At 37.6% G+C, this 13842-nt stretch overlaps 1 protein-coding gene across 2 annotated transcripts; it reads right to left on the bottom strand.

The window, feature by feature from the left end:
* Nucleotides 1-1576: 1576 nt before the first annotated feature.
* arr3b (arrestin 3b, retinal (X-arrestin)) lies at nt 1577-11630 on the bottom strand. 2 transcript variants are annotated; one of them, XM_057849948.1, is made up of 17 exons: nt 11388-11630; nt 11271-11297; nt 10682-10712; nt 10197-10257; nt 8731-8775; nt 8467-8660; nt 8334-8393; nt 7377-7453; nt 7169-7304; nt 7010-7094; nt 5681-5753; nt 5471-5608; nt 5243-5320; nt 3331-3354; nt 2684-2834; nt 2560-2589; nt 1577-1961 (listed from the first exon to the last, which is right to left on the bottom strand). In XM_057849948.1, the coding sequence occupies exons 2-17, from the start codon at nt 11276-11278 to the stop codon at nt 1833-1835; spliced, it is 1320 nt and encodes a 439-aa protein (XP_057705931.1). In that variant the 5' UTR covers nt 11279-11297; nt 11388-11630; the 3' UTR covers nt 1577-1832. The 2 variants fall into 2 exon arrangements, with proteins under 2 accessions (XP_057705931.1, XP_057705932.1); XM_057849949.1 differs by lacking the exon at nt 3331-3354.
* Nucleotides 11631-13842: the final 2212 nt, after the last annotated feature.

The raw sequence follows: 13842 nt of genomic DNA, 5'->3' as shown, positions 1-13842 counted from the left end.
ATCCAAAAGACTTGAGGGGAAAATTGGAGGCTCGGAATTACTTGCAAAGTATATGAATTTATTCCCAACTCTTTCACACTGTGATATAAATGACCATGAAGTACTACTAGAAGTAGTAGTAGTGAATTAGTAAAGTCATGTCAATATTTTTAAGACCTTTCAAAATTGTAATGAAGACCTTTTATGAGATTTTAGGGAAGGCAAGGCAAGACCGGTTCCAGACGACCTTAGGGGTCTAGACATTTCATAGGAATCTAAGAAATCAAGCATGTATTTTGGTCCACGGCCATTAAGTGTTTTGTAGACGAGCAGTAGTATTTTATAGTCTATCCTTTGACTCACTGGAAGCCAGTGTAACGATTTCAAAACTGGTGTAATGTGGTGCAGGTTCCTTGAATTTGTGAGGACTCTGGCTGCAGCATTCTGTACTAGCTGCAGCTTCCTGACTGATTTTTTATCAAGACCTGGAAATATACCATTGCAATAGTCCAGTCTACTGAAAATGAATGCATGCGTAAGTTTTTCTATGTCTTGTTGAGTCAGAAGACCCTTAATTTTGGCTATATTTTTAGGTGGTAATAAGCAGATTTAGTGACTGACTTTAGATGGCTATCAAATTTTAGGTCTGAGTCAATAATCACACCAAGATTTCTGACTTGATTTGTAGCTGTAAGTGACATTGTGCTTAGGTGCCTGCTCATCTTTGACCTTTCCTTTTTTGGCCCAAAAATGATCACTTATGTCTTCTCCACATTTAGCTGGAGAAAATTCTGGCACATCCATTCATTGATTTGATGAATGCATTTACTCATGGAGACTATGGGACTATAATCATACACAGAAATATAGAGTTGTGTGTCATCTGCATAGGTGTGACAGGAGATGTCAGACTGGCCCATATTCTGAGCTAGGGGAAGCATATGGATGTTAAATAGGAGTGGTCCAAGAATGGACCCTTGAGGGACTCCACACGTAAATTTGGTTCGTTCTGACTGATGATTTCCAAGATTTGATTTTACGAGTATTTCAGACATTTTAAGGCCGTAAATTCAAATGATTGGATTCAAGACTTGAAAAAAAAATTATATCTAAAGATCCCGCAGATACTCTGAAGGCCTATATGGAGAAAACGCGCGACCATGATAAATTTGGACCGAAACTGCTGTTTTTGGATGGGAAAAAGTAACCTCAGCACCCCTTGCTGTGAGCGACTTCCAGCGCTCCTGCTGAAACGTGATCATTAAATGCCAGCCACCCAAGTTCAAATGGATTTGACATCTATCGCTGTCAACGGCAGCAAATGAGTAAACCTTTTTAGGGCAAGCGACTACTTTTTTGTATTTAAAACAAACAAATAAACTGGTGTCCACATATTTGGGCATTACATTTTGAGTCATGTAGGCCACAATATTAACTCATTGGCTGCCATTGAAAGTGATAGACATCCAAACTATTAGAGTTGGGAGGGCAGCCAATGATTGCCCCAAAAGGGTTATGAACATTCGCTAGGTAGACAAAAGAAAATGGACAGGTAAATATTTGATAGGAATTTTTTTTTTTTTTTATTAATCCCTACTATCATTTGAAAAAAAAAAAAAAACACTCAGTCATGAAGAGCTGCATTGGTTGCCATGTCATGAACATTCACTCATCATTTGTTTCTATTAGTGCTAAAGAGCATCTTTGAAGTCAAACAATTTGACAGAAATATTCACGTTCTATCCTACGAGACATTTCCAAAGTCAAAACAACGTTGTGTCTGTTTTTTTTTTTTTCTATACAAAACTTTCAAATTTCACACAAAGTTTAGACTCGGTGATGCAGAAATTCCTCTAAGAAATACATAAGTGAGGGCGCAGTGACCTTTGTCCGTCACTGTCGTTAAGTTCCCTTGTTCTGCTGACTGTAATAAGGGCGACGTGACGTCTTAGTCGTCCATGGTTTCGATGGTGATGTCCGTTCTGCAATCACACATAGGAAGGTTGAGGTATCAAGGGCTGCCACAATTTTTTCGATAGTGGACTAATAACTGATTCTTTTCGATCACGATATGGGCCCCTTAATGTTACAATATCAATATGCCTGGATATACTACTATGCAATCCCTTCAGTGTAGCAAGTATACGGAAATCAATCGCCATCTGCTGTTCAAAATGCGCAATGCAGGAACAGGTCTATTTATGGCGATAATGACACGTGTCATGTAAAACAATAAACCAGGGTTTTTGCCAGTACTTTATAAGCTTGGTGGGCCAAGTGACTTTTCTTGAAAATAATAGTCAATAAATTTAATGATTGATTAGTTTTCTATTAGTCAATTAATTGTGGCGTTCATTTATAACCAGCCTCTCTCAGTTCAAATGGAATGGTCGTGTTTTGCCGTCAAAGCATAGAATTAGTTAAATATCTTAGCTCATAGCTAGAAAGATTGAGAAATAGAGGAAATTACAGTTGACAGCCAACATATTTTCACACTTGTATGTCCAAAAAGAAGGCTAGAAACTAGGAAACGGAACATTAGCGCTCTAGCAGAAAATGCTGCATCTGATATGACCTCACCTGAACTACAGAGGCCTTTAGTCCAAATTGCTGTAGTTCATAAAATACACAAACACAGAAAAGAAAAAGGTATCAACACATTGCCAGCATCAATACCACATGGATGCGTTTAGGGTTAACTTACACTTCTGCCATGCGCCGCAGCGGAGAGGACAAACAGCCAATTAAATAAGTCGTGAAATACACATTGGGATGAGAAAATGTTAGAAAAAGATCTGAGCTTACCGGCTGGCTTCGGGGACATCAGTGTCAAAGGGAGCTCCACTGTGACATCACTGGAAAATAAGTCATGTATATTAACTCTTTGGCTTCCATTGACAGCACTAGGCGTCCAATCCATTTTGGACGTCCATGGATTGGATGTCTAGCGCTGTTGACACGTGAGCGTTCATAGTCAAGTTTAAACGAATGGGACTTCTATCATTGCCAATGAAAGGCAATGATTTAATAGTGTATGTATATATATATATATATATATATATATATATATATATATATATATACATTCGTTAGCCAAAATCGTATTGTTTAGAGATGTGAAAAGTGTCCAAAAAATCAATCAAACAAACAAACAAACAAACAAACAAACAAACAAACAAACAAACAAACAAACAAACAAACAAAGAAAAAGTGAAAATAATGATCTATGGGATGTCCCACGGAATCCGGGACTGTTGGCAACCCTAGACATCATGTGGACATCACATTTTGGGTCATGGAGGTCACACTTGTAATCTACCAAAATGTGACATGAAGTTCAGATCTACTTACCTCGATGTCAGGCCACCTAGCAGGCTTTATGGGAGGAAAACAATAAAATAATCTCTTAGTTTTCACATTACGGCACAACTTTGATCAAAAAAATTATCCATCCATTTTTAACTTTGATGTCATAATTTATATTGAACAAATTTACATTGAAAAGCATTGGGGGAATACATAAGTACTTGAAAATCATAATAACAATAATGATAACATGTAGAATTGTAGAAAATTCAATTGAAAAACGTAACTACTAAAAGAAATAGGAAAATCCTAAATAAAAAAAAGATTAAAAAATGTATAACATATAGAATATATATAAAATAGAAAAAAATACTTAAGATAGCATTTCAGATATTAAAGATTTTTTTTTTTTACATACAATGAATAAATAAAAAGGAGGAATTTAGTAAAAAATATACATTTTAAAAATAATAATTACCCGGTATTTAAGAATGAAACATTTGATTTTATTTCTAATCAATGTGCTGCAGAAAATTGTTGCTGCAGCATGGAGAGGTGTGGGAGCCTTTTTGGGTTTCAAAAGGTTCCCATTTATTGGTATTGGCCAAAACAAGCCCTACTACTGTGGGACCATTGGACTTACGAGGAAGTGAGTAAACATTGTATTTGGTATGATGTCAAATACTGGGATCATGTCATGGCACACGTTTTAATACGGAGGTGGCTTGCATTTTGTGGCTGATTGTCCACCGAGAATGCCACTCGGCAGACGACCGGCAGCTTGTCGCACAACCCCCCTCTATACTCGGCTTATTGCCCTCTTTGTGTGCCTGGTATTCTGTCAAATTTCAACCCCATCAGAAATTGCAACATTGTGTTAAAAATCACCGCAAATACAGCGATTACAAAGTAAACACTACTAACTTTCTTTAAATAAAGGACTATTTACTTGCGTTTGATCATGGACGGACATGTAGAAAAGTTCTTCTCAGACACATCCTGCCATGTTAGCTCCACAACAACTGCACGTCGCTCTCGTATGACTCTCTCACTATTTACGTCGTCGCCGTGTAGTAAAGCATTATTTTCCGCCATATTCGTGTTGACCATGTGGCAGCTATGCGCTCCTCCGACGTTGGCCGATTATTCCGGCTGTCGTTGTCCAGCTGCTTCCCCGCAAACGTGTCCTCTGCCCGCAGCAGGGGAACGACGAGCTCTAACTTGCTTGCCGCGGGGTGGGTTGCCGATCGGCGAAGACAATCGACAACCCCGCCGCCTTGTGACGTGAGCCGAGCTAGTTTTTTCGCTTTGAAAAGCGAAAATAAGACTTTGAGACATCACTCGGTTCGGGTTAGCATGTCGGCTAGCTGTCACGCCTCTTGGTTTGTTTACATTCTCCGAAGCCTGGGCATGGAAATGACAAAAGCCAGACTAACTACGGTGGCCTAAAATATAGTTCGGGAGGTGCGACAGTAAAGGTGAAGTCGACAGTTTTGACCATTATGGAGTAATTTTGCCATGTAGTACTGAATAAATTTTTGATATTTCATATTCCATTTAGCACAAGACTGTTTTTTGTCATGACCATACCATTTATTTAGCAATTGGGGAAAAATACTTGGATAAAAAGAATGTCCTGTAAAAATATTGGAGTAGAGAGATTGAAACAATGACATTTTACTGCTCTCTTTGTCGCATTTTCCTCGTTCTGAATAATTCCCCCTTAATGGGTTGAATTGTAAATCAGATGAAACCATAACCCTGCCGACGTCATCCTCCTGTTGGGGACGCTAGAGCCCTATAATGGTAGGCGTGGCTAAACGGCAAATTAAAAGACTAATTTCTCGTCATCTGCGCTTTGCCAAATAGTTGTATATAGTTGAATTGTCTCAAAATATGATTTCAATTCACATAATAATGCTATCTAAGACTTTTTTATCCTGTTGTATGCACTTACCCTCCTCCAGACACCATTAGGTTGACTTTGACTTTGTAGGACACTATAATTCCTTGCATCTCCTTATTATCTTGACTCCTGCGGGAAGACAGGAATAGTTGACCTTTCACAGCTTGAGGATTTGCTCTTAAAACCCGATAAGTGGATGACACAACGTAGCACTGTATCAATGCCACCTACTAAGCGGATGAAAAAAACATCATGGGCTCAGCCTAAGCTGTGGCTTACAAAGTAGTGGATGCCAGGTGCGTGTCTTCGTCTTTTAGCCGACCATCCACGGAAAGTCCTCTCTTCTCTTTGTTATTGGCAAGCAGTGGGGTCACTTGGAAGGTCTTCTCAAACGTGGAGTTGGCATTAATTGTTTCCCTGTGTGGCAAAAATACTGGTGAAACCCCATTTTCATTGACAGGCCCGATGGGATACATGAATAAGATTTACCCAAACTCCTCCGTGAGGACAGTCTTGGTATAAGTGTCAGAAGAATACAGGACCACGTTTGTCAGCTGCTCGACTAAAAATGAGGAGTAAAAGGCTTTACCCAAAGATATTTTTAGGTCTATTATTTGTGGAAATGTTGCTTACACATATAGTTCAAAGTTGGTCTCACAGGTGTGTAGAACTATTATTTTTTTCCGTAAAGTTTTCTTAAAAATGGGTATTTTTTCCAGAATTTCTTTAATAAAAATCGGATTATACCCCCCCCCCCCTTTTTTTTTGTAAAGAACGGCTGATTTAAACAAAATCTCTTGTGTTAAATTATCATATTTATGAGCATTTTTTTCTCCAAAACTTTTTCATGAAAAATAGATGACCCGCCTTCAAAGTTTTCTTTAAAATGGCTATTTTCTTCCCCTAAATTTTCTCCCCAATAAGTTTTTCTCCAAACCAACTGACTTCTCCACTTTTGTTGTCATCAATTTGCACCTCTAATTTTAGAACATTCTTAAACTCTATATAAACCTATATTTCAGTGGTACCTCTACATACAAAGTTAATTTGTTCCAGGACCTTGTTTCTAAGTCGAAATGTTTGTATGTCAAGCAGGATTTTCCCTTAGGAATACATTATAATTCCATTAATTCGTTCCACAGCCCGAAAACCTACACTAAATCCTTGGATTCTAATCTGACAAATGTGTGGCTGACGGGACAGAGTGAGAGAAGACTTTTTACTTTCACTTTTCATGTTCACCTGTGGCAGACAGTAAGCATGTTGTGTTGCACAAGTTCTGAAATAAATTATTAAAAACCTTACGAAGCTGGCGTTTTTTTTTTGGCGATGTTACAATCGTAATAATTGTCACCTTAACTTATAAAGACTGGCGAATGGAGGTCGGAGGAGGACCGTCGAGATTGTAGACGGCCATATTGTCGAGCCAGTTCACGAACGCGCACACTACGCTCATATTTTTCTACCTTTTTCATCTTCATTTCAATGGTAAGCCTCACATTTTTCCTTTTTTTTACCTCTTATTCTAACAATCTTGAAACCCATGTTGATTTCTCTCACAAGAAAATCCGCCATGCGTCCGTCAGAAAACAAAGAAACTGTGGCACTGGCATAAATCGTGGTATTTCGAGCATCTCGTCGGGTGTAGAAACAAATGGCGAGTCAAATTTTGCGTCGGGTGTTGAAAAGATCATATGTTGAAGCGATTGTATGTCGAGGTATCACTGTATATAGACGGTTGAAGAAAAAAAAACTAAATTGTTTAAGGGTTTAAGAAAAATAAACTAAATCTAAAACTTGGAAATTCCATATCCTCACCTATGATTTGTATTTTCTTCACAATTTTAGTGGTTTCATTGTTGATTTTTACACTGACGGTGATGGGGTCACCATGGCAATAGACCTGAAAAATACATGATTCGATTCAAGTACATCATTTTATCACACTGATGGGATGCTAAAACAACTTTCAGACACCTCTTTGTCGAGAGCGGCTTCCATGTGAACGGGTTTGTCTGACATCATGAACTGCTTGGTGATTTCAGCCTTGGGTCCGGCACTGTTTTTTGTTGGCGCGAACTGGATTTTTCGAATCATCAGGCGGCAAGTGTCCCTAAGGAAGACATTTTCTTTAGACTGCTCTGAATCCCAAAACTGTCTCGACAAAGAAACACCGCTTACATACTTTTTCTCAATGGTTTCGGTAGCGCTATTTGCTTCATTGGCAAGGTACGCTTTGACCTCAAAGTCCACTCCGCAAGCCTGCAAAGGAAAGATGTCGGAGTGAAGTTTAAGCCTTTATAGAGCACTCATTTAACTCAATGGCTGTCAATGATGGCGCTAAACATAAAATCAATTTTTTTAACTGGGAGAGCGAGTGAACGAATGGCAACCAGTCATGCTTATAGAGGACTGTTAAAAGGCAGCCTTTTCGTCTCAGAGAAAATGGACTACTTTTTCCCCTCAAAACATTTTCATTAAATGAGTTGCAGAAATTACAAAGCAGTTTGCATAATATTTGAGTAAAAATAGGAACAGTTTCCAGCATACATACAAAACTTTGATGTATGGTCTGCATCAATAAGTTCTCTAATTTAGTTTTTAAAAAATCAAACTTAGGGTAGTTTCCTTTTTTTAAAGTTTTTCTAAATGAAAAAAAAAACCCCAATATAATTAAAAACTAAATATTGTAGTATTTATATTAATTTCTTTTATGTTCTTTAATGTTTGTTAGTCTTTATTTTTGCTATCTTATTTATAATTTATTGACATGTTGAGGGCCATAATCAGAATGTATTTCTATTTTTATCCAATTTAATTTTGTTTATATTAACATTGTATGTATCTATAGTTATATTTATACCGAAAACAATATTAAAAAATCATTAATAATAATAATAATAAAATCTATATATACAATTATGATTGATGCCTGTTGTCTAAATATGTGGCCACACATTTTGGCTCATTTAGGCCACACTTATACTACAAAGATCGATTAAATGTCAATACTGCATGAGCCAAAATGTGATATCCAAGTATGTGGGCGCCTGGTCTTAATATAGCCGTTTTTTAAATGACAAAAAAATAGTTACATGGCCTATAAAGGTTTAAAATTGATTATTTAAGAAAATATCAATACCTTGCCGGAATCATTGGGTCCAGGCTGTAAGGAAACTGAGCAGGGGAGATTTGGTGGCATCTGAAAACAGAAGAACAAGCTATTCACCTAGATGGCGAAGAAATGAGTCACGATTGTCGGCAAAAGATATCACCTGAAAGGAAAAGGGACACCCTTGCTCTCCGACTTTCTTCAGGAGGGATTCCTGCATCGGCGATTTGGTCGCATTTCCGTCAGTGGGCGGGTACACCTGAACGCGATTTATCCAGATATCTTTCCTGCAGGACAGTCCGATCACGTCCAAATCTTCACTTCCGTAGCGAAAGGCACACGCCAGGTATACGAAGACTACAAAACAGAAATGTGATCATTAAAATTTCAAGTTCTGGCGAACATTTGAACAGTGATAATCAAATACCTTTTCTGCCATCGAGTCCGGAAGGGTCCACTTTAACAACTCCATCTACGAAGAAAGAAAAAACTCTTCGTTCATTCTTTGCCATTCTTCCAATTCGAACGGATTCGCCGTCTATCGCTGTCAATAGCTATGTTTACATGGACAAAATTTTATTTATCCGATCAGAGTTCAGATTAAAATTACGATCGGATTCACACTAAAACTAGTGATCCAATTAGGATTGTCGTCTTCATGCAACACAGTTTCGGTTGGAACAAATTTTCGGGACATATACAGATTGATCTAATACTAGTAAAAGAAGAAGCTGCAGTGACTTTCATACCAACAAAATATCGCACCGTCATTTGTACTTTAAATGTAGTGTTATTTCACATATTATTCCTGTTTTTCTATCGTCAAGTCTTTCAACAAATTTAAGATCTTTTAAAATTTTCAGCAACATGTTTGTCCCGGATACAGACAGTCTTTCACCAAGCATGTCTTTCGCTTCATTTGCTTCTATTTGTATCTGGGAAGAACAAAATACATTGACATTGCAGACGATTTGTTCCGAAATTTTGAAATGAATGTACACTTATTGGATTTTAAATCGTTATAAACCACGCCTCTGGTTCGAAATAAAATTTCGATAGGAATAGATTTGGTCTGGTCATAACAATCCAAATTTAGTCTGTAAATGAAGTAATTTTAGTCCGTTCCGGTTTTTAATCTAAATAAATGTGTTCATGTAAACGTAGCAATTGAATGGCTTATTTATGAGTTTTAGTTGGGAAGCAAAGGGCTGAACTGGTTGAACACCATTATGGGACAAACTTAGGCCATTTTCACATGACAATGAGCTGAAGCAAAAAGACAAAAGTGGTGTTTTCTGCGTGTACACAACCGACTTGTTTGGGGAAATCTATATGCACACAGAGATATAAAAGGAGCCTGGCAAGGCAGGCTGACTGTGGCCATGTACAAAATACAACTTAATGCAACTTTCGCTGATGGTTGTAGTCGATGAGCTGTGCCGTATTTGTGGGAAAAATATAGTGTATCGTCATGTACAGTACTTATTTGGAAAAGACAACAAATGCTAACAGTCAGTTCAAAAGATTTGCGATTCAAGTTAGGTCTGCCTTTGACTCAGTCTGACAGCAAGTCAGTGCGTGAAAAGTGTGATGTTCACTCGCGTATCGAATGAGACTTTAGATTGTACGTTGAAAAAAGGCAGTCTTTTGTCCTATAAACGAGCAAAAAACAAACAAACAAAAAAAACCCCGCCCATCACCTTCCAAAACTCCCAGGAATGTAAAAAAACATTTCCCGTCGCTCCACTCCATCACGCGTGCTGTAATCTGACTGTTGATATTAAACAGGAATGGAAATCCAATGGAAACCGTAGGAGACCAGACTAACTTGTCATATGTCTTGTACATGGCAAAAGTTAGGCTGGCTTGCCAGGCTAAAACTTTGATACCCACCAACCACTTCCACTGAATCCACGTTGTCCACAAAGTCTCTTTTGCCCAAGTACAAGGCAATCTGATGGAAACAGAAATGCAAGCATGTAGAAAAGTTTGTTATAGTTTGTTAAGATATTACCTCACTGAAGCTATTATTATTTTTTAACAAACATAATTACGTTTTGTTTTGTTTTTTTACTTCAAAATTCTATGGAAAAATACACGCAAATCACACGTTTTTCTTTTTAATTGTGAATTTTTGTAAATGGAATTTAGGAATTAAAAAAATATATATATTTATTTTCAATTAATTCATTTTTTATTTAATTATTCATATGTTTTGTTTTGTTTTTTATGCCCATGACAAAATACATGTGGGCCACACTCAGACTACTCTTTGATGTCAAGTAGGGGGCCACAAATTTTTGTCACGTTGGCCTCAATTGGCCCCTGGCCTGCATGTTTAAGACCCCAGCATTAAAGTTACCCAGAAGGCTACTTACATGTCCATTGCCGCTGGTCTTCTTGAAAACTCTGGATAAGAAGGAAACACAATTTTATCAAAATCAACACAAATTTGGTCTGTTATGCAGTTTTATCGTAATTTATAAACTACCATTGATTCCTCATCATTGAGTATGACATAACCTTGTAAAATAAACCCTTGTGCTTATCGCGTAAAGGTTGAAGCGAACACTTAATCCATCGTGGTCTTCTCGTATGTTATGTGTTTAGTAATCTAGTTAAATCTTGTCTTGTTGTATTGTAAACATGGCCGATTAGCTTGATCAAATTGCCACAATCTGATTAATCAGTATTAATACTAGAACACCAAATTACCCATTTGATACTCATGGATGTTTGTCACGTGCTTTTCTTTTCCATAATGGTTTATAATGGACTCATTGACTGTCATTGGCAGCCCTCCCACTTCAAATGGATTGGACGTTTACAAGTAAAAAACTAGTAACTAATACTTGTGCTAGCAAAAAAAAAGATTTTAAAATCAAAGCGGAAGGATGAACAAATGAAGGAATGTTCACATTTGTGGCAGCCCTATTGTACAGACAATGACATTTTTCAAACACTTACTTTGACATGATGGCAAAATGAACAAATCTGCACAGTTGGAACATAAAAATACAAGTCAAATATTAGCCTTTTGTGCATCCAACGAACATTTTTTCCATCCAGAAGCACCTCACTCACCTGTGTCAGTCTCTCCTGTGTAACGATCGCGTCTGTCGACGGTGTACGAGTGCGCTTCCCTCCCTCACCGACGCCTTTATAGTGTGACCTCTGACCTCCACATCCCTCTCTTCAGCTTAAAGTGTGTCTCAAAGAAGGTTGTTTGAGATAAATCTGATTAATTGATTACAACACTGCAGTTTTGGTACTCACAGGGTGTAAAAATAAGGAAACAGTTATATGACCTCCAAAGAAAAAGACGAGAGAGCGCGTTTTTATTAAACCATGTTAGTGACCTGGTCACGCAATTTTATGCCTTGAATTATACCAGTTAGGATGGTATTAGTAGGATTTGTTTGTTATTAAGGCGACAGATGGCTCCTTGATCAAGCCATTAACTTTTAGTGCACATATTGAAAGAAATAACTGTGAGATTCAGTTCTGTGAATCGTATGGTTTAGATTGCAACCTTTTTACGTGAATTTATGGGTTTTACTAAAGCCAAGTGTTACCGGAAATGAAAATAAAATGCCGTTATTTTGTGTAGCTACCAATATATAACTGAGGCATTATTTTCAAAGTAAAAGTAGATTAACCGTTTTTGCACATATAAGATTTGTATTTTTTCCTGCCCACATTTCAAATTTTAAAATGTATTTCATCCTATTCTTTTTTCAAATCTAATTGACATAATTTACACACAAAAAAAAAAACAGGAAATCATGGCGCACTAAACTTGTACAGTGATCCCTTGTTTTTCGCGGTTAATGGGGACCAGAACCCACTGCGATAAGTGAAAAACCGCAAAGTAGCCCCCCCCTCGCATTTTTAAAAATTGGGAGCGGGGTGGGTGTTCAATGTATCCATTCAGATTTTGCATTTGAAAGAAGATACATATAAGACATGTTTTTTTTCCACTTGAAAAAAATACTTTTATGTATATAGATATATTATTAAATGGTTTTTAAGCACATAAAATGTAATAATTACAACACTTTTTAAGCATGTTACTGTCCCACCTAATTATTTTTAAACAATAATAAAGTAGAAAAATGCTGGTCTTAAATGCTTCATTGAGTGAGTCCACTCAAATCCACTCACGCTGCTCACTTACACAAAGCGAGTTGCCACAGCAACTGTTTAACAAGCTAAACGATGATTGACCCATGTTGCTTTGAAGTTTTGGCTTCCAAGCATATCAGATCAAACCTTGACGTCTGTCAATCATTGTTAACTTTAATAAGCAACTCAAGTGCACTGCCAGACCAAGAAAAGCAGCAGGAGGGAGAGGGAGACTACGTGATCGGATCAGGAGAGCTCATCTGTATTTATTTATTTATTTGGTAATTGAAAAAAATCCGCAATGGACATAGGGCGCGAAGTAGTAAGGGATCAATGTGTACTGTTTTTGCAAAAAATGTTGGTTCCACCAATATTTGACAGCCCCATTGATTTTAGATGGCCCCATTTATTTTTGAATGTGGGGAAAAATGACCCAATATGAACAGGAATTGACCTGTAAAAGCCCCATAATCTACAGGATGTGACCCAAAATTAATTCATTGGCTGCTATTGACAAAGATTGAGGTCCATTTCATTTAAAGTGGGAGGATCGACTGTGACTCTTTCAGTGCCACTGGGGGCACTAGATGTTCAATCCATTTGGACTAGGAGGGGTAATTGAACATTTGTTCATCAAAAATGTGCTTGACAAACCCTGCCTTAAGTCTACACATTCACAATAAACTAAATCAAACTGCCTATTGTGTCTTTGTGATATGCTAAAGCAGTGATTCTTAACTGGGGTTCGGTGAGTACGCCTCAGGGGTTTGGTGAAGGTTAAGAAATGCAGAGACCTATTTTATACACTGACTAAATCTAGTCAAAGTGGCGTTTTAAACCAGGATTTGGACTGGTTTGCCCTCAATTTACAGGCTCTATTCCATTTCTTTCAACTGCTGCCACTCTATCCAATGGGAGGAGAAATCGGTTTGCTCAGTGGAAGGTTGATTAGCACTTGGAATGAGGAAGTATTACAGACCTACTGTACATACAACGTGAACTGTGTAGATAATTAAAAAACAAACACGAATAAAACCCATTTGCTTCATTTTATGCCATGAAAACAGAATTTCATACAAGGATGCAACAACAAAATGAGAACGTAGACATGAAAACAAAAAAAGGAACAGTGTGAAATGATAAGAGTTTCATTTTCCAACGTGAAAATCAACAGCAAAAGGCTAAGTTAGTTGTAGTAAATTCAAAATCTGGAGGAAATTTGAACAGATATTCACATAGATGATGGCTTGCTTGCTTTATTGTGAAATTCCGAAGGATTTGGTGAGTGCACCTGTGAAACTCGTAGTGTTCGGTACCTTTAGCGAGATTAAGAACCACTGTGCTAAAACCTCGCCGCTGTCCCTCAGCTGAACGGAGATCAACATTTTCACTACCTCCACTGTCAAGGTGTCCA

The sequence above is a fragment of the Corythoichthys intestinalis genome, chromosome 11 (genome assembly GCF_030265065.1).
Source record: "Corythoichthys intestinalis isolate RoL2023-P3 chromosome 11, ASM3026506v1, whole genome shotgun sequence".
In the NCBI taxonomy this organism is placed as follows: Eukaryota; Metazoa; Chordata; class Actinopteri; order Syngnathiformes; family Syngnathidae; genus Corythoichthys; species Corythoichthys intestinalis.
Note: the sequence above shows the minus strand (reverse complement) of the source record. Positions and strands in the feature narration are given on the sequence as shown.

What these genes read in the sequence shown, in the direction of transcription:
- arr3b (XM_057849948.1), bottom strand. An exon ending in CGGACTCGATGGCAGAAAAG is followed by an intron (nt 8,661 to 8,730) that starts GTATTTGATTAT and finishes TCTGTTTTGTAG; the next exon opens with TCTTCGTATACCTGGCGTGT. An exon ending in GGTGTCCCTTTTCCTTTCAG is followed by an intron (nt 8,394 to 8,466) that starts GTGATATCTTTT and finishes TTCTGTTTTCAG; the next exon opens with ATGCCACCAAATCTCCCCTG.